The sequence below is a fragment of the Chlorocebus sabaeus genome, chromosome 22 (genome assembly GCF_047675955.1).
Source record: "Chlorocebus sabaeus isolate Y175 chromosome 22, mChlSab1.0.hap1, whole genome shotgun sequence".
Lineage (NCBI taxonomy): Eukaryota > Metazoa > Chordata > Mammalia > Primates > Cercopithecidae > Chlorocebus > Chlorocebus sabaeus.
In genome coordinates, this window is record NC_132925.1 from 43,203,758 (window position 1) to 43,222,722 (window position 18,965).

Consider the following 18,965-nt stretch of genomic DNA (forward strand, 5'->3'; position numbering starts at 1 on the left):
AGGCTAAAATGCAATGGTGTGATCATGGCTCGCTGAAGCCTCAACCTCCTGGGCTCAAGCCATCCTCCCACCTCAGCCTCCTGAGTAGCTGGGACCACAGGTATGCAACACCACACGGGGCTCATTTTTTACTTTTTGTACAGATGGGGTCTCCCTGTGTTGCCCAGGCTGGTCTCAAACTCCTGGCCTCAAATGATCTTCCTGCCTCAGCCTCCCAAGGTGCTGGTATTACCGGCATGAGCCACCACACCCAGCCCAAGGTGCAATTCTTTATAATAAGGTTCTTGGCCAGGCCCGTGGTGATTCATGCCTGTAATCCCAGCACTTTGGGAGGCCAAGGTGGGTGGATCACTTGAGGCCAGGAGTTTAAGACCAGGCTGGCCAACATGGTAAAACCCCATCTCTACTAAAAATACAAAAATTAGCCAGGCATGGTGGTGCACACCTGTAATCCCAGCTACTTGGGAGGCTGAGCTATGATCGTACCAATGCACTCTAGCCTGGGACCCTGTCCCTAAAACAACAACAAAAAAAGAAGGTAATGGAGCCAGATACCACCGTGACCTCTGCTAGACCCACAGTGGACAGTTTGGTGTTCTCTACCTGTGTGCCCATCTGAACTATAAGTTTCCCTGAATATAGCAACTACCCACTTTAGTTGTGGATTAAATTGATGGGCCATAACGGTGTAGATTTGCAGTTCTCAAATTTTCAGACCTTCAGTGCTTCTGAATAAGTATCAACTTCAAATCCTCCCTTTGACAGACATACCTGGAGTGCACAACAATCACTATGGGCTTGCTCTATGGGATCTATCAACTTTTCAATACTGGTTTTTATTCAGTTAGAAGGGTCTAGCCACCCCAAACTAGATGTTATGCCTCTATTCCACAGCAAAATTTGATGACTCGCCCCTCCCCACAAAAAGAAAAAGAAAACATACTGTTATTCGCTTTTAGTAAAAATCCCCTACATTTGTGTAACTCTTTATACTTAGTACTTTTCTAATCTCTCTCACATACATGTAATATTCACCTGGGAGGTAGGCAAGACTCCTATTTGAAAGATAAGGAGAGAGAATGATACCATTTAAGTGATCACAGAAAGGACTTCAACACAGCCCAGCACCAGAATTCCAGCCACATTTTCATAAACATGCTAATGTTTCTATACCCTTGCACTGAGAAGGTGGGAGACACCTCTTTTAAATTAACAGAACTAAACAGCTATGACCTTTAATGAAGTGTTCAGTCGTAACATCTAAATAGTACCTATGATTTCAGAAACTGAAAGCCACTCTAATTTTAGCAATTCCATATATGATGACTAAATCATTTCATTTTTTCAATACTCAATAGAAATCAATCAAGCCTATCATCTATGACTTTTTAAACAAGCAGAATTCACTGTACATAGTAGGGGGGAAAATCCATACTTACCTATAGCACAATGTAAAATCTAGAGGAAAAAAGGGCAAAAAAAGAGGAGAATTAGTAAGAATCAATAGTATTAAAGTTTTATTTAGTATAAACTAATGTTTCAGTAAGAATAGAGCAGCATCTGCCAGCAGTATTGAATATGAAAAACAAACATTCCATTTTTAAACTTGGTTACAGGCTATTTAACAAAATGTAAATTCTTGCTAGTTTTGTTTGTTTGTTCATTTTTAGTTTGTGCATCTTTGAAGGATTTTCTGAGGAAGATTTACTCTTTCCACTCAGTGGTTTATCAGACACCAAGGGCTCTTTTAAAATGCACAAACTTGTAAGAGCAGTAAGTGTACAGCATCTCCATGTCCCATACGCTATAGAACAGAACGGCCCTGGACTCTGGAACACAGGGTAAGAAGAGCCTTTGTTGGCTCTTCTTGCCTTGCAGGCCCTTCAATGCAGACATTCATTCCACTAAGTTCCACCCTCAGTTCCCATCTTGCCTCATTCAATGATCTCACTGCAGAGGGGCTCCGTGGTCCAATCCAATCCTGTCTCCTGGGGATCTGGGCCTACATGCCAAGCTGCCTCTGGACAGCTCCATCTGGGAGTCACAGCAGAGACTCAAACACAGAGTCAGTGGGAAGCACATGCTGTTCTTTCATCACGCCTATTATGCCTCTTGATAACCAGCTCCCGGTCTTTGGGGTTCAACAGTCCTTCTTTCCCCTCATCCTCAAGTACAACCAGTTTCTAAGTCCTGCTGATGATTCTGGGGTCTGTCTGCTCCATTTTTATTTCCAGTGCCTTGAGTGAGACTGCCATCTCCACTCCATCTCAATGGTCATGGAACTGGCAAATTAGGTCCTTCTAAATCCCCTTCCAATTCATCCTTTATATAGCAGTGTTTTAACTCTGGTGGTGGTGGTGGCAAAAAAGTAATTTGAAGCCACTTCCAAAATTGATTTAATGACCAAAGCTTGGCCGGGCGCGGTGGCTCAAGCCTGTAATCCCAGCACTTTGGGAGGCCGAGATGGGCGGATCACAAGGTCAGGAGATCAAGACCATCCTGGCTAACCCGGTGAAACCCCGTCTCTACTAAAAAATACAAAAATCTAGCCGGGCGAGGTGGCGGGCGCCTGTAGTCCCAGCTACTCGGGAGGCTGAGGCAGGAGAATGGCGTGAACCCGGGAGGCGGAGCTTGCAGTGAGCTGAGATCCGGCCACTGTACTCCAGCCTGGGCGACAGAGCGAAACTCCGCCTCAAAAAAAAAAAAAAATGACCAAAGCTTTTCTAGATGATATAACCTAACAGCTATTGTAGGGCATTTCAGAATTTTTACATTTCTCTAGCAGTCTTTATATTGTTTGATCCTAACAATTACCTGGCAGATAGGCAGGACAGAAAATCTCTACTTGTAGACAAGAAAACCAAGGCTCAGAGAAGCCACACAACTTGCCCAGGGCAGTAAATGATGGTCAGGACCAAGAACTTAGGTTTTATTTCCATTGTACCACATTATTTCATTGTGCATTAGTTATGAGATCTACAGAGTCAGAACTTGACAAGACTTAGCTTATCTAAAACATGCCTGAGCCTGATAAGACTCTGTGCTCAAAAACTATTTCACTCAATTTTGGGGGGAGGGAAGTGGGGAGATTGGATTAAAAAACCAAACCAAGCTGCACAATGTTGCTGGTAACTGACAGGAGAACAAAATAATTACCACATTGTAAATCTTACAATCTTTTTCAATAGAAAACACTGTTAAGTAAATACTAAAGTGTAAATATGATAAGCTACACCTCCTGCTGCAAAGTTGAGGAAAACTAAAAGATCTAGATCAACATGAGGAATGAAAAACATTCTTTGAAACAAGAAGACAGATGACAGTGCCTAGACAGAAAACCTGCTCTTTTTTTTCTGGACACAGGACCTTGTTCTGCCACCCAGGCGGAGTGCAGTGGTGCACTTACAGCTCCCTGCAACCTCAGCTTCCTTGGACTCAAGCAATCCTCCCACCTCAGCCTCCTGAGTAGCTGGGACTACAGGCAATTGCCACCACGCCTGGCTAATTTTTGTATTTTTTGTATAGACAGGCTTTTGCCATGTTGCCCAGGGTGGTCTTGAACTCCTGGGCTCAAGTGATCCACCAGCCATGGCCTCCCAAAGTGCTGGGATTACAGGCATGAGCCACCGCACCTGGCCCAGAAAACCTAGTCTATCCATGTATGCGCAAGATGCCCAGACTGGCCAGGCATGATGGCTCACGCCTACAATCCCAGCACTTTGGTAGGCCAAGGGGACGGATGACCTGAGGTCAGGAGTTTGAGACCAGCCTGGTCAACATGGTGAAACCCCATCTTTACTAAAAATACAAAAAATCAGCTGGGCATAGTGGCACATGCCTGCAGTCTCAGCTATTCGGGAGGCTGAGGCAGGAGACTCGCTTGAACCCAGGAGACAGAGGTTGCAGGGAGCTAAGATCGCACCACTGCACTCCAGCATGGGCGACAGAGCAAGATTCTGTCTCAAAAAAAAAAAAAAAAAAAAAAAAAAGACATCCAGGCTGCTGATTAGCAACAGGACACTGCAGGAGAGGACACACAGCAAAGAATGGCTAGCATGTCTTCTTTGCATGACAGAGCAGTAGTAGGTCTCAGTCCTCAGACGCACTCTCTCCTTTTTAATCACACATATTTTTATAACACCTCCTCTACCATTCTGAAAAAATATTCATAGATAAAATGACCTACCTATACAAAATTTTCAAAAGCAAATAAATACAATGTCCCAATTGAAATGCCAAGAATAAATAAAAAGTAATTTATTTTTCAAAATATGTATTTCAATTTGTAAATGGGGACATAATGATGCAGTCAGATGTACACAGTAAGTTATGATAAATAAGTTTGGATTTAAAAATAAGAGTAACAGAAACCACTGTGGGCAAGTATAGGAAAATAAAAGGGCAGAGGTAGAGGTACAGACTCATACTTGGAAAAAAGAGTATTAAGATAACAATAGAAATAAAGAAGTAACCTTATAAAAGTTGGAATAATATGCTAAAGTAAGTAAAAGTCAAAGTAGAGAAATTGAAGGAGTACAATACTATTTCAAATCAGCTAGGTCTTATTTATTTATAAAGTGTCAAAATAATCTAAATAATCTCCTAGGTTATGTCATGGGATAGGGTCGGAAGAGAGTATCACAGAAAATCCATCCTTCTGCCTTGAAATCCTATTGAGACATATAATCAGTGTACAGTCTGTAAAAAAGATCTTGAAAATATATTCTTTAAATGGTGCAACAAGGAACAGAAGAGGAATTAGATGTAAAAAACACTGTGATGCAAGAGGCAATAAAGCCGTTGTGTAACAGAGGATACTTTTAGGACAAAACAGAAGACAAGCTATCCCAAAATAAAATTTACATTTCACAACCTAGATTTCATACCATTACACACACACACAGGCAATAATATGAAATATTAGTCTATATTAAAGAAATCCAATGAAATCCCTGCATTTCATGTGTCTCCAATAATTTAATAATTGAAATCTAAACAGGAATCTCAAAACTGATTTTCAATGATTTTCACTACTGCGCTGAAATCCTTTTCAACTAAATATGCAAACTAGAAATGCTGTAATGCTTACAGAACAGAATGTGCAGAGAGAATAAATTACTTAATTATTTTGAGACAATACCTTCATTTCACTTAAGCTTCTTGCTTCATACCAATGATGGTGGTAGGGCAGCATTCTTAAGGCGATGCCCCACAATTACTGTTCCTTGGCTATTCAATCAAACACTAATCTAGGTACTGCAGTGTAGGGACTTTGCAAGCATAATTAAAGTCTCAAGTCAAGTGATTTGAAGATAGAGATATTATGTGGGTGGACCTGACCAACCAGATGAGCCCTTTAAAAGCACTTTCCTCTGGCTGGTGGCAGAAAGGGAAGTCAAAGATATTCAAAGAACAAGAGGGATTCAGCAGGCCAATGTGGCTTTAAAGCTGCAGGGGGGTCATGTACAAGGCCTGAAGAGCAGCCTCTAGGAGTAAGGAGCGACCTCCTGCTGACAGCTAGCAAGGAAATGCAGACCTCACACCTACAACTAGATTCAGCCAATAACCTGGATGAGCTTGAATGCAGATTCCTCCCCTGGAGCCTCCAGATAAGAAATCATCCAGCCTGGTTGACACCTTGATTTCAGTCTTATGAGACCCCTGAGCAAAGAACCCAGTCAAGCCCAGCTTCTGACTTAGAGAACCACGAGCTAATCGATGAGTGTTGTTTTCAGCCGCTAGGTTTGTGGTATTTTTGTTATGCAGCAACAAAAAACTAAGACCACAACCTTCTTCTAACTTAATAAGCTTTTTAATTTCTCCTGAAGATTTTTCAGTATTAATACATACTAAAAAATTGTCCATTTATATTTGTAGAGGGGTTGGCCTGGGGAGATATGCAGAAGCCAAGGAGGATGCAGAACAAATCTTCTTGAAGTTGGACTGTCTCACATATCATAGGACATCTAGCCAGTAGTATCTCCAGTCATTGTGGCAATTGAAATACCCTCACAATTTTCCAAAATGCACCCTGAAGTGGTGAAGTGAAGTGCTGGCACTGCTTTGTTGAGGTCCATTAAGAATCACTGGACAAGAATAAGCACATTTCATCAAAAAAAAATTTTAAGATGACTTACCATATTAAAAATCTCCCTTGAAAATACATGTTGGACTAGGCACAGTGGCTCATGCCTGTAATCTCAACACTTTGGGAGGCCAAAGCAGGAGGATCACTTGAGGTCAGGAGTTCAAGACCAGCCTGGGCAACATAGTGAGACCTCATCTCTGCAAAAAATATTTAAAACTAGCTGTGCATGGTGGCATTTGCCTGTAGTCCTAGCTATTTGGAAGGCTGAGGCAGGAGGATCACTTGAGCCCAAGAGGTTGAGGCTACAATGAGCTACAATCATGCCACTACACTCCATCCTGGGCAACAGAGCAAGACCCTGTCTCAAAAAAAGAAAAGAAAACATGCACCATAAACTCCTCTCTTGGGTCCTTTCCATTTCCATTGGCAATAAACTGATTTTAGTTTTAAAATTTAACCTCAATGTCAAAATGCCATTTGCACAATAGGTTACTTGGAAACATCTTTTCAAAGTTTCTAAAATTTGAACTAGGGGAATTATTTTTGTAGGTTACCAACCATTCTGTTCAATTTCATTTTTAATCCAAGGTAAAACAATAACAACAAAGCCCCAAAAAGTTTAACAAATCTCAAAAGGAATAGAAACCCAAGCAGCTTTCAAGACCTCAGCTGCAGCCCACAGACTTAATGTGATCCAGCTATAGTGATTCCCCATCTCTGTCTTTCAATTCAAAATTCCAAATTCTTGGGAGGAAAAAAAAAACCTGACTAGCCCACTTTGGGTCAGTTATGCACCCCTGGATCAGCCAGCTATGGCCTAAGATGCAGAGTCAGGGAACAGAGATGTAGCTGCTAAGGGTCCAGCCTTGAGAACCAGACAAATTCCAGAGAGGGCACACTGAGCTGGGCAGCTCCACAGACATGTCCACTACACTCGTTTTATTTACTGTGCAGAAGTCCATAACCAATCTGAGTTACATTTACCCGTATTTGATTTGTTTTAGGAATTATCGTATTCTACACATATATGATTCCATTCTTGCTTAAAACTTACCAGTAATAATAATATATAGTCTTCAAGGATAGACACCAAAATGTTAACAGTGGTTATCTTTAGATTATGACTGCTATGCATTTTCTTCTGCATCTGAGTTTTTTCTACAATGAATATATAGTACTTATTACTGGCGGAAAACACCTTTCCCCTCTCTTCTGGTTTCTATGAGGATGGATTTCCACCACATAGTACTGGTCTCCTTTAATTACTTTACCTCTGGAAAGGATGACTCATTTGAGGGTAAATTTGGGAAGAATAAATGGGGTGTGCTCAATTCAGCTCCACCCTAGAGGTTCCATAGAGAACTTAAGTTCTCATCGTTTCTTCTAAGACAGCCTGTCTGCTGCTGCTCAGGACAGGGTGAGTGGTGAGTCTAACTGTCGAGTTCAGTTAGCAAACCCATTTGACTGGCACACTAAAGCATGTCCTCAGCCTTTATCACTAATAAAGGTGATTTTTAGGATCCTTATGTAACTCTTTTGAGTTATTGCTCAATGTTTAGAACATAAACAAGCAAAGGGGTGTCGGTTATTCATTGGGCTCCCTCAGACTCCAAACATGTTTTCAAAATCCTTTTACATCCAATTTTTAAGGAGGAAATAGGTAAAAAGATTCCTTAATTACCAGTATTTTTCCTTTGTCACTTAATTTCACTTTTCTTGCTATCTCCAGCCCTATAATTTACTAATTCATTATGTGCTTAATTTTCATATTCTGATAGTGAAATGTTGAAGTCTCACAGAACTTAAAAGTGGGGAAAAATGTAAGGTCATCTAATCCAGTGTATTCACTGCACATAATGAATTGAGGGTGAGAGAGGTTAAGATCAAGGTCACAGGGCTAATTAATGGCAAAACCAAGTCTTCATATCCAAATTTCTTGTCTCTAGTGTTTTTACATATACTGTGACATCTCTTAAGAACAATTCTATTTCTTTTTTTTTTTTTTTTTTTTTTTTTGAGACAGAGTCTTGCTCTGTAGCCCGGGCTGGACTGCAGTGGCCGGACCCAGAACAATTCTATTTCTTAACTTCTATAGCATTTCTGCCGGCTTTTTACATATTTTGTTTCTCTGTTCAGATAATCATTCATTCATCATATGATTTCACCAACATGTGTCTCCCATGTTCTTGCTACTGACAAATTGTGAACTAAGGTTCCTTTCAGCTTCTGCTCTGAAATCAACTTTATCTCATGCTGTAATTGGGTAGTCCTGCTTTTCTTGACACTCGGTCATGGTAAGCTGGTTTGTCCCTTAGTAAACTTAAGTCAGCCTCATAAGCAACAGATTGTTAGACTTTAGTTTTTAACCAGTAACCATCATTTCATCTTTTTATGTTGATAAATTTAATCAGTCCATGTGCATAAACATAAAAAATGATGCATTTTTGCTATACTCTATTATGCTATAGGTTTATTATTATTCTCCTGTCATTAAAAAAATTAACAGGATTTGTAGATGTAAAACTCTATTTCTCTTTAAATCGAAAAATAAATTAAGCTGCCTACTGTTTTCCTTTTTCAAAAAACTTTAAAATCTTATTTTCCTCATTCATCTTGTTTTCAATTACATATAATATAGAATTTTATTTTTAAAAATTATACGTTTCATGTAAGTGATAAATACATACTGAAGTATATTAAAAGTGGTAATCTTTTACTCCCCTCCTTGCCCCAAAATACCACGCCCCTCCAGAGGTAAGCTCTAAGTAACAGTTTGATATATACCCTTCCATGCCTTTTTCAGTATCTGCAATTGTGCTTTTATCCCCTATTGATTCTCCTAATCTGAAAACATCAGCATATAACTATTCTCGTTATCATCGATTTAAAAATTTATAAACTCTGGAGTGATACAAAATTTACGTTGTTATGTTTGTCCTCCTTACCACTTCATTCTATCCTGGTAAAATCTTAAATATCTTATGGGATTCCACGTGATCACACTGCAGTCTGTACTGTGGTCTAAAGGCTTATGCTGTGCAGTGGCCACTAGCCATATGTGCCTATTTAAACTTAAATAAAGAGTAAAGAATTTTCATTTTTATTTTTTTGTAAAACAGGGTCTTTCTCTGTCCCCTAGACTGGAGTGCAGTAGAGTGACCGTAACTTACTTCAGCCTGAAACTCCTGGGCTCAAGCGATTCTCCTGTCTTAGCCTCCCGAGTAGCTAGGACTAATGTGTGCCACTGTATCTGGCTAATTTTTGAAATTTTTTGCAGAGATGAGGTCTTGCTATATTGCCCAAGCTGGTCTTGAACTCCTGGCCTGAAGCGATTCTCCCACCTTGGCCTTCCAAAGTGCTGGGATTACAGGTGTCAGCCACCACTCCCGACCAAAAGTAAATAAAATTTAAAACTCAGTTCCTCAGACCCACTAGCCACATTTTAAGTGACTAGTGGCTACTGTTTTGAACAGCGTTCCAACATTATCACTGCAGAAAGTCCTATTGGACAGTGCTAGTTTGAAACCTTGGTTAATTTTATTTATATAACAGTTATTCTTTGATAACAGCTAACTACTCTGATTAAAGTTAAATACTCTTTGATAAGGTGCTTTCAAAGTTCCATTAGTTTTTCTAAGTGTTTTCAAAACGTTTCCAACTGTAGGAAATTGCATGGTCTGAGGACCTAACGTTTCCTACTAGCTTCACGGGGATTATTTCTTCTTCCAGGTTTAAGGTCCCAAGTTGTTTTTAACTATTACATTTTAAAATCTGCTCTTTTATGCTGGAAATTGTTTAAGGAAGGGAAGAAATTTTTTTGTTGTAGAACACCATAAACTCTCACTAACCATAGTGAGGTGGCCTTTCAGTTCAGCAAAGTTTTCTGTAACTTTTCTCCCTGATTATTTACAAGCTGTATATTCCAACCTTTTCTACTTCTGGTAGTCTTACTTTTTGAAAGCTTATACACCCTTATCAGGTTTTCTAGATACACTGGTTCTATACATATTGTTTTTCTGTTATAATGTTTTGTAATGTTTCTTTTACACGGTGAACTGTGAAAATTTCCCTATGACTTCTGTTCTGCAATTGATTTTATATGAGAATGCGATTGGAAACTCCTGTCTTTTTTGAATCTTCAGTATCACCTATTTCTTGCACTGTGGCTCCTTCCTGCCCTACATTGTCACCACTGATATTTTTAGTTGTGTTTTTTTTTTTAATTTCAGCACATTCCTTTCTACAGATGTTAGCTATTGCACCTCTTGAATACCACATCAATTTGCTTCTATTTGCTTGAGTCACCAAGCAGTGAGTTCTGTGTGGGTGGGTTCCTGTTTCCTTCCAGCTCCCTATTCCCTTCTAATGTTGTGACACTTATTAATTTTAATCAAGTTAGCGTTTTCCTCTGGTTTTCAGACTGTTTGAGAAGTTGGTTTTTCTGGGATTTGTTGTCATTCCTATTTGTGTTAGATATCTCCACTATGACTTGCTCTTGCTAGCTTTTCAAAAGCCTCTTTTAGAGATGTGTCTCCTCAAAATGGGTCCAGAATAAAAGGAGCCTAACATATGCATGTAGCTTGCTTTTTAGAAGTTCCTTTTTGAGATTATTACTGGGAAATCAGAATGTTTCCACAAGAAGGAAAAATATAACAGACAATGGTTATGTCCTCAAACCAGTTTACAAAAGCAGTCTGAAGGGCTATACCTCCATGGCAAAAATCAGTTAGTGTTTGAGCCATAAAGAAAGAAAAACTGGCAGGGAGATAAGAAGGGATCTTTCTTCTTAAGGACACTGCAAGTTCCTAAGACTTTGATATATTTTAGAGAAATACCCCAAATCAGTTTCCTATTCATTAAAGGATCTGAAGAGCATTGTGAGATGAGGTCTGAAGAGTGAGACCAGAACACACAGATGGGGCTCAGAAAGTGGTGGTGGGGTTAGAAGACTAACAAAAGCTGTCTGCTGTCTCTCACCACTTCTCCAGACCCTGTCCTAGATCAATTCAACACGATCAGAAATGAGATTGGGTTGTTTATTCATTTTTGTAGATAAGGGGTTTTAAGTAGAAGAAAGATCTATAAGAGAATGGGAAGGAAAGGGAGTTCCTGTGGTCCATCAGGCAGTCCTAGATGCACAATGGTAGGTAAATGACATATACAGCAATGTAAATATGTTGAAGATAGTCTGTATCAATCTCAACCGTTAACCTCTTTGCAGAACAATCTTTAACCCATTTGAAATCTCACTGTCAATCGCAGAGGTATATCCAATCATGAGTATTTGAAAGTGTCTTTGCTATAATTACAGTCTTATGTTAACCAAAGATATTGAGAAACCCAAATTCTCTCAGACACAATTTTAAACTGCCATAACTGCATCAATCTACTAATTTTTAATCTAACTATACTTGACAAATACGCAAAGATAACATCTGCCTTATCAATGAATATCACGGACTCCAAAAAATGAATAAAGTAGAAAACATCCACAGCTCGTTACAGAGGAACTCGTTTTTTAAAAACTGACATATAATTCACATGCCACAAAATTCACAATTTTAAACTGTACAATCTAGTGGTTTTTAATATGTTCACAGAGTTGTGCACCCACCACCACTATTTCAAGAACAATATCATCACCTTAAAAGGAAATCCTGTACCATTAGCAGTCACTCCCCATTCTCTCTTCCCACATCCCCTAATAATTCCTCTACTTTCTGTCGCTATGGATTTGCCTTTCTGGATATTTCATATAAATGATATCATACTATTTGTGACTTTTTGTATCTGCCTCCTTTCACATTCATTTTTGTCAAGATTTATCCAGGCATAACATATATCAGTAATTCATTTGCTTTTATTAATTTTATGAATGTTTATATCCATAGACCACATTTTATCCATGAGTAGCATTTTATTTATATATACTGGTTTTTTTGGAAATGGGGTCTTGCTCTGTTACCCAGGCTGGAGTGCAGTGGCACGATCATGGCTCACTGTAGCCTTGAACTCCTGGGCACAAGTGATCCTCCGGCCTCAGTCTCCTGATTAGCTGGGACTACAGGCATATGCTACCATGCCTGGCTAATTTTTAAATTTTTTGTAGAGATAGGGTCTTGCTGTTTCCCAGGTTGGTCTTGAATTCCTGGCCTCAAGCAGTCCCCCCATGTCAGCCTCCCAAAGTGCTGGGATTACAGGTGTGAGCCATGGCACTCAGCCAGGCTTCCTTTTGTACCTCACTACTACATGCTCCTTTGTACTTGCTTGGTAAATGTTTTTATGGCTTTTAAAAAGCAAAGTGTTATTATTTTCCTAAGAAGACTTGAAATTGGAGAACAAGTAATTTCGATTTCCTTTTTAAGTAAACTCCCACAGAACCTAATAAAGAATAACATTTAGCATAAAGAGATATAAATGAGTAGCTGCCTACCCTGGATTCATTTTCTCCTCCTGTAAACAGGATATACTGTCAACACTAATAACTCCCAACGGGATAACTTACGTGCAATTAAACAATATCATACACATCTAATTATTACACAGCATAGATGGGGTAGGCAATGAAAAGCTCCTCAACCACAGAAACTGTTGTTTCAGCAAGCCTGCTCTAACGCGCAGTCCAAGGGATTACTTCCATCACTGACCTTTGCAATGTTAATTGCCTGCATGTTCCTGGGAGTTGTCCCTTCCTTATGCAGACTTTTTCCCAAAATCAAATCCAGGATTTGTCACTTAATTGGTTCTTAGCGGGGATAACAGAGATAAAACCAAAAATCCAATATATTTTCCTAAATCCCTATTAAAAATTCTATAAGGATAAACAGGCTAATCCTTCAAAGTCTAAGACTTGGTTCCTGAGTGGATTTTAAAGTATGACACTGTTTAATGTCCTTACCTTCCATAAGATATACTTAAATTTTAAAAATTATACTTCTAACATTACCAAGTGTTTTTTTGCTGTTGTTGTTGTTTTTTTTGAGACAAGGCCTCACTCTGTCATCCAGGTTGGATTGTAGTGATGCAATCATAGTTCGCTGCAGCCTCAAACTCCTGGGCTCAAGCTCAAGCCTCCCATTTCAGCCTCCCAAGTAACTGGGACTACAGGTAAACAACCACCCAGCCCAGCTAAAAAAAAAAAAATTTTTTTTTTAGAGACGAGGTCTTGCTATGTTGCCCAAGTTGGTCTCGAACTCTTGCCCTCAAGTGATCCTGCTGCCTTGGCCTCCCAAAGCTCTGGGATTGCTGGGATGATAAGCATAAGCCACTGTGCTCAGCCCTAATATTATGATGTCTTAAAGAGATAGAAACCCCTTTAAATTATTGAAGTATTCCAATTGGGGACAACCCCCTACTATATCAAGTACTGGGAGTCTGATGGTCTTGACTCCAAATTTGCTTCTCTGTAGCTTGAGGGAACTGTACTGGTCAAGGCTCTGAGATAGAAAGTACTACTTATTTACTAGTGTCCCCTTCCAAAAAAAGTTCAAGCCTCTAAGTTTAAAAAATGGTTCACATTAGGATTTGTTAAAATTTCCTCAGACTCAAATGGTTAGGGTAGTAAGCGACTTTAGAAATCTACTTTAACCTAATTATTTTACAAATGAAAAGGAAGTAGATAAGAGAGAAAAGACTCGCCCAAATCTCTAGAGTCAGTTGGGAAAACTATTATACTTAAAATAAAAAAGGTACTCAGGCTTCCAGCTGGAAGTGCATTTCATCATACCACCTACTTAAAATGTCTAAGTATGGACACTATTGAAATTCCTCTGTGTTGCAGTGAGCCGAGATCCCACCACTGCACTCCTGCCTGGGCAACAGAGTAAGGCCCTGTCTCAAAGAAAAAAAAAGAAAAGAAAAGAAAGAAAGAAAAAAAGAAACTCCTCTGCCTTCTAAGAGAAAAAAACAAAAGCAAAATGGATAACTTTCTGATTTAGAAAGTGAGAGTGGATCCCACCTGGGTGACACAGCCAAACCTCATCTCTACCAAAAATATACAAATGAGCCAGGCACAGTGGTGCATGCCTGTGGTCCCAGCTACTTGGGAGGATAAGGTGGGAGGATGGCTGGGGCCTGGGAAGTTGAGGCTGCAGTGAGCAGTGATCACACCACTGCACTTCAGCCTGGGTGACAGAGTGACCCTCTCTCAAAAAAATAAATAAATAAAGTGAGAGTGGGTTGGGTGCAGTGGTTCACGCCTGTAATCCCAGTGCTTTCGGAGGCTGAGATGGGAAGACTGCTTGAGCCGAGGAGTTTGAAACCAGCCTGGACAACACAGGGAGATTCTGTCTCTATGAAGTTTTAAAAATTAGCCATGTATGGTGGTGTACGCCTGTGGGCCCAGCTACTCTGGAAGCTGAGGTGGGAGGACTGTTTGATCCCAGGAGTTCAAGGCTGCAGTGAGCCATGGCCATGATTGCACCACTGCACTCCAGCCTGGGTGACAGAGCAAGACCCTGTCTCAAGAAAAAAAAAAAGAGTGAGAATGAAAGGTAGAGGTATCACATTTCATTTCATGAGATAAACAATTTTTTCTTTTTTTCTTTGTTTTTTTTTTCTTTTGAGACATAGTCTGGTTCTGTCGCCCAGTCTGGAGTACAAGTGGCGTGATCTCGGCTCACTGCAACCTCTGCCTCCTGGTTCAAGCGATTCTCCTGCCTCAGAATCCCCAGCAGCTGGACTACATGCATGTGCCACCATACCCTGCTAAGTTTTGTATTTTTAGTAGAGACGGGTTTTCACTATGTTAGCCAGGATGGTCTCAATCTCCTGACCTCGTTATCTGCCTGCCTCGGCCTCCCAAAGTGCTGGGATTACAGGCGTGAGCCACCATGCCCAGCGAGATAAATGACTTTTTCTTAAGTATCATTCGATAGTTCAGGTTTTAAAAGTTGCAAGTATAAACGTCAAGATGGTCTTGCCTGGAGGCTAAGCAAAATGAACCACATCTTCCCTGCAATCTGAAGGTTTTCACCATAATGAACTACGGCAGCTATTGATTTTATGTGCCCAAAGCTATCCCCACCCCTCTTTTCCATAAACAAAGTCTATAGTCCCTCGGACAGAAGAATGGGCATGTGTCCTAAGATTGGCTAATCAAGCACCTCACATCACTGGCACAGTCTAAGTAGGGCCAACCAGAATCCTCCCTGGGAACTATGTGACACAAATGCTGAGAAAAATAAACACCCTCCCTGTTTCCCACCATGTGGAGAGCCCAAGAGCAACATTCAAAGAGAAACAGACAAGCAGAGATGAGAGAAAGCAAGAGAATCTGGCAGCATCAACTCCTTGGTTCTCATTCCTGAGCTAGTTTCTTTGTAAATTAATCCTGTATCTGTATCAACTACAGAGGCCAGAAAATTCCTTTTTTGCTTAAAATAGCTTGAATTGGTTTTTGTCGCTTGCAATTCCAAAATGCTAATCTATACTTACCCCAAGAGAGAGGGCTGGATATACATTGCCCTTAATGCAGGGAAATCTATACATTTTTGTTAAATTTTTAAAATTTGGATGCCTTTAGACAGGCTCTCTATTATGTCTTCCATCCATCACTCCCAATATCCTACACCCACCAACTTCACTATTTCTATTACATAAACCCTGAAAGCATCTGATTTTGCCAGTGCTTCCTCAGGATGTCCCTAGAATTTTTTAAAATCCTAATACAAGCTTGTTTCAGTTGATTTTCAAGGTAATATGAGTTAAATGAGATTTTACCCAATCTAGAACATCAAAAAGCCTAGGTATCAACACTTGAGTACGTGAGGAGGCAAAATTTCAAAATTTAACACGAATCCAATGGAGGTATGCTACTTCAATATAATTTAGTTGCATGTTTTTCTTTATACCAATGGAAATCAATAACAACAATAAATCTCAGGACCTACCTCCAATAAAGCTCCAGTTTGAAAGAATTTCAAAGGCTTTTCAATTGAATAATAAAGGCTATGGTAGCTACCCTTAGCCAGGTATGCTCGGACCAGACCAACCGCTATAACCAGCCACCTAGTAAAAGAGAAAAGAGCAATCAGGAAAAAATAAAAATAAAAAAAGTAGGATTTAGGTTAATAGACAGCTGTGGCAATAAAAGATATTGCTAAAGGTGACCTCAAGCATCAGTAATCTGGATTAATGGATGATAGCTCTCAAATGCCAAGCTGTAATGCACTGAACTGTTGCAACACCAACAGCACCTTACCAAGAGGGCTCAGTGAAAGCATAGTGGCACCTCACCCATCTGGAGCTCATTTTTTTTGGCAACTTTGCTATTGAGAACAAGGCCAAAAGGAAAGGAATAAGCTAAAATGGTCCTTGTGCCACTAAATTAGGTGCCAAGAAAATCTAAGACAAGAAAAAAACAGTTAAAGGAAAATTTTAAATAGCCTGTGCAATTAAAGGGTTTTTAATAATTACAGGGTAGAAAGAAGATCCTTTAAACTATTTTTATAATTGTCTCACTGGAACAATTACCCATACCTTAAAATCTATCCTTTTAAAATTAAGAATAAAGGACTCTTGTTTAAAAAAAAAAAAAAAAGTTTTTTAGCCAAATTTCCCCAAATCAACTCAGAAATGAAAGCCAGATCAATACAAATCATAAAACAGGAAAGCACTTAAGCATACAGCCATGAATGTTATATTTTTGTTCCACTGTCCTTCTCAAAAATAAACATAATGTTTTGTTAAGTTCCATAATAAAACAAATGGACCTTTTTATTAAGGTATGTCTCCTGGAAGGATTTAGATCAATGTATAGTATCAACTAGGCAATGGGGTGTGTGTGGTCTATGCTATTTCAAAAACTATCATATAAGGACATCAAATAAGAGTTTGTAAAAGAAGAAATTATTTAATGGTGTAACTGGTATAACCATTAACAGCCTTTTAAAAAAAAAAAAGCTTACTTTGCTCTCACAATCCCAATTTATCTTCCTGGTTTAAGACACCACTCCTTACCCTCCACTCCATTCTCTATGTTCATTGCTCAGGAATAGACTTCTTTCTTCTTACCAATGTACCTTAAAATCCCTCTCCAGTCCAATGCCCTCACCAGCCCTTACTAAGACAACAAGAATTACATATATAAATATTAATACACACAGAGAGATTCCTGGATGTTCTTTTAAAAATCAATCTATGTGACCACTGATGTGATATAAAGCTTGTATCTGTACTAGTTCTTCATTGACCTGTGAGTCAAGAGAAATTATTTCCAGATCCGGAACTTTTACTAACAAGTTCTATGATCTCATGCAAGTCACAACTTCTCTGAGCCTAGGTTTCAACACTTACCATTTCTAATACTAGCAATACATGTATGATCCTCCCACGATGTATTTTCTTTTTTTTGAAAAAAAAGCAAGGTGCTGAATTGTAAAAATAATATATTGGCATTTGTCTTATTTTAAAAAGGGGTGGGGGATGTATAAACATATTTGCTTGCATCAGCATCCTAAGGATATACAAAATTAACTGCCTCGAGGGAGGGAATCTGGGTAGAAGGGAAAGGTGGGAGGAAAGATTTTCATTGTATTCCCTTATGTTTTTCATTTTGAACCCTGCCAATGTATCACCTACTTTAAAACTAAATAAAAATGGATATTCACTATACAATTCTTTCAACTCTTCTGTATGTTTGAAATTTTTCATAAAATGTTAGGACTTCTTTAAAAATTACAAATGAAGATAACTTAAAAATATATAACAAATTGTCTGATCCTGTGATCCTCCTCACCAAAATGACGAGATAAAGAATTGCAGAGCTGAAGGAACCTTCATCACCCAGCCCAACCCTTCAGTTTTACAGATGAAAACACGGAGGCTACAGAAATAAGATGATTTATCCAAAGTCACACAGCTAGTTAGTGGCAGAGCTTGAACTAAAAACCCGCCAGGATAAGGGATGGACTAAAATGAGGGAGAATGAAGATGGGTAAAACCGTTTCGAGGGTCTATTCTCCGCCTCCCCAGTAACTCTGCCTTCTACTCCCCAGCTTCTTCTCCACCCCAACCCATCCTGAAAGTCTGAACTCATCTAAAACTCAGCTCTGCTTATGTCGCTGGCCAAAAACTTTGAACTCTTTCCCAATACCTTTCGGATTAAAGCGCAGTCCAGATTTTGAAAACAGCCGCCCAAATGAATGGTCACCCCGCAGCCACAGCTCCTCCACTCCCTAGGCTGGCGCCGTTCACCATCCGAGCCTGGTCGCCCGGGATGGGCTCCGCGAGGCAGGTCATCCGGCCGCCGCCCCGGGCCCCGCACCTGTGGCCAGCCCCACCTTTTCTCCCGCGGCCCTCGCGAGCCAGCGCCCGGCAGCCGTCCCCGCGCCCCAGCGCCTGGGAATTTGGCTCGACCCCCAGCGCAGGAGGGAGCTCGCGGGCAGCCACCGGGGCCGATTCAGCGCTCGGGCGCCCTCAGCGCCCAGGTGCCGGGTCCCGGGCACCGCCCGCCCGGGATGCACTGCCTGCTGCGGGCCGCGCCGCTGGCCGCAGCGCTCCCTCCCCGGCCGCGCTAGCTCCCCGCCTCCCCGCCTCCCCGAGCCCCAGACTCACCCGGCTGTCATCACCACATTGTAGATAACCAGGTACGCCGTGGCCAGGGGCCCCGGGCCCTTCTTCTTCCGCGTGCCGCTGGCGTCCCCGGCCCCAGCCCGGCCACCGCCGCCCCCATTCCCCTTCGCCGCTGCAGTCGCCGCCGCTGCCGCCATGTCAAGTGCCCGAAGCCCGCTCTCGCAGCGCGAGCGGCTCTGGCCGGACTGTACGAGGCGAGGGGGCGGAGGGAGGGACGAGGGGGAGGCGGGGCCGGGGCCGCGGGGCGGAGCCGGGACATGGTCCGCGGCAGCCGCCATCTTGGCTGAGGGCAAAGACGCTCCTG

At 40.8% G+C, this 18,965-nt stretch overlaps 1 protein-coding gene across 2 annotated transcripts in view; it reads right to left on the reverse strand.

Annotated features, from left to right (window-relative positions):
- HACD2 (3-hydroxyacyl-CoA dehydratase 2) overlaps positions 1–18,864 on the reverse strand; it is a 100,351-nt gene extending 81,487 nt beyond the window's left edge. Inside the window, exons 1-3 of one of the 2 annotated variants that reach the window (XM_007985576.3) lie at positions 18,644–18,862; positions 15,979–16,096; positions 1,440–1,458 (exon numbers count right to left, since the gene is read on the reverse strand). In XM_007985576.3, coding sequence (XP_007983767.2) covers positions 1,440–1,458; positions 15,979–16,096; positions 18,644–18,798 — 292 coding nt within the window. In that variant the 5' untranslated portion in view covers positions 18,799–18,862. Of the gene's footprint in view, positions 1–1,439; positions 1,459–15,978; positions 16,097–18,643 lie in introns of both variants that reach the window. The other variant, XM_007985577.3, reaches the window with a different exon arrangement.
- Positions 18,865–18,965: the final 101 nt, after the last annotated feature.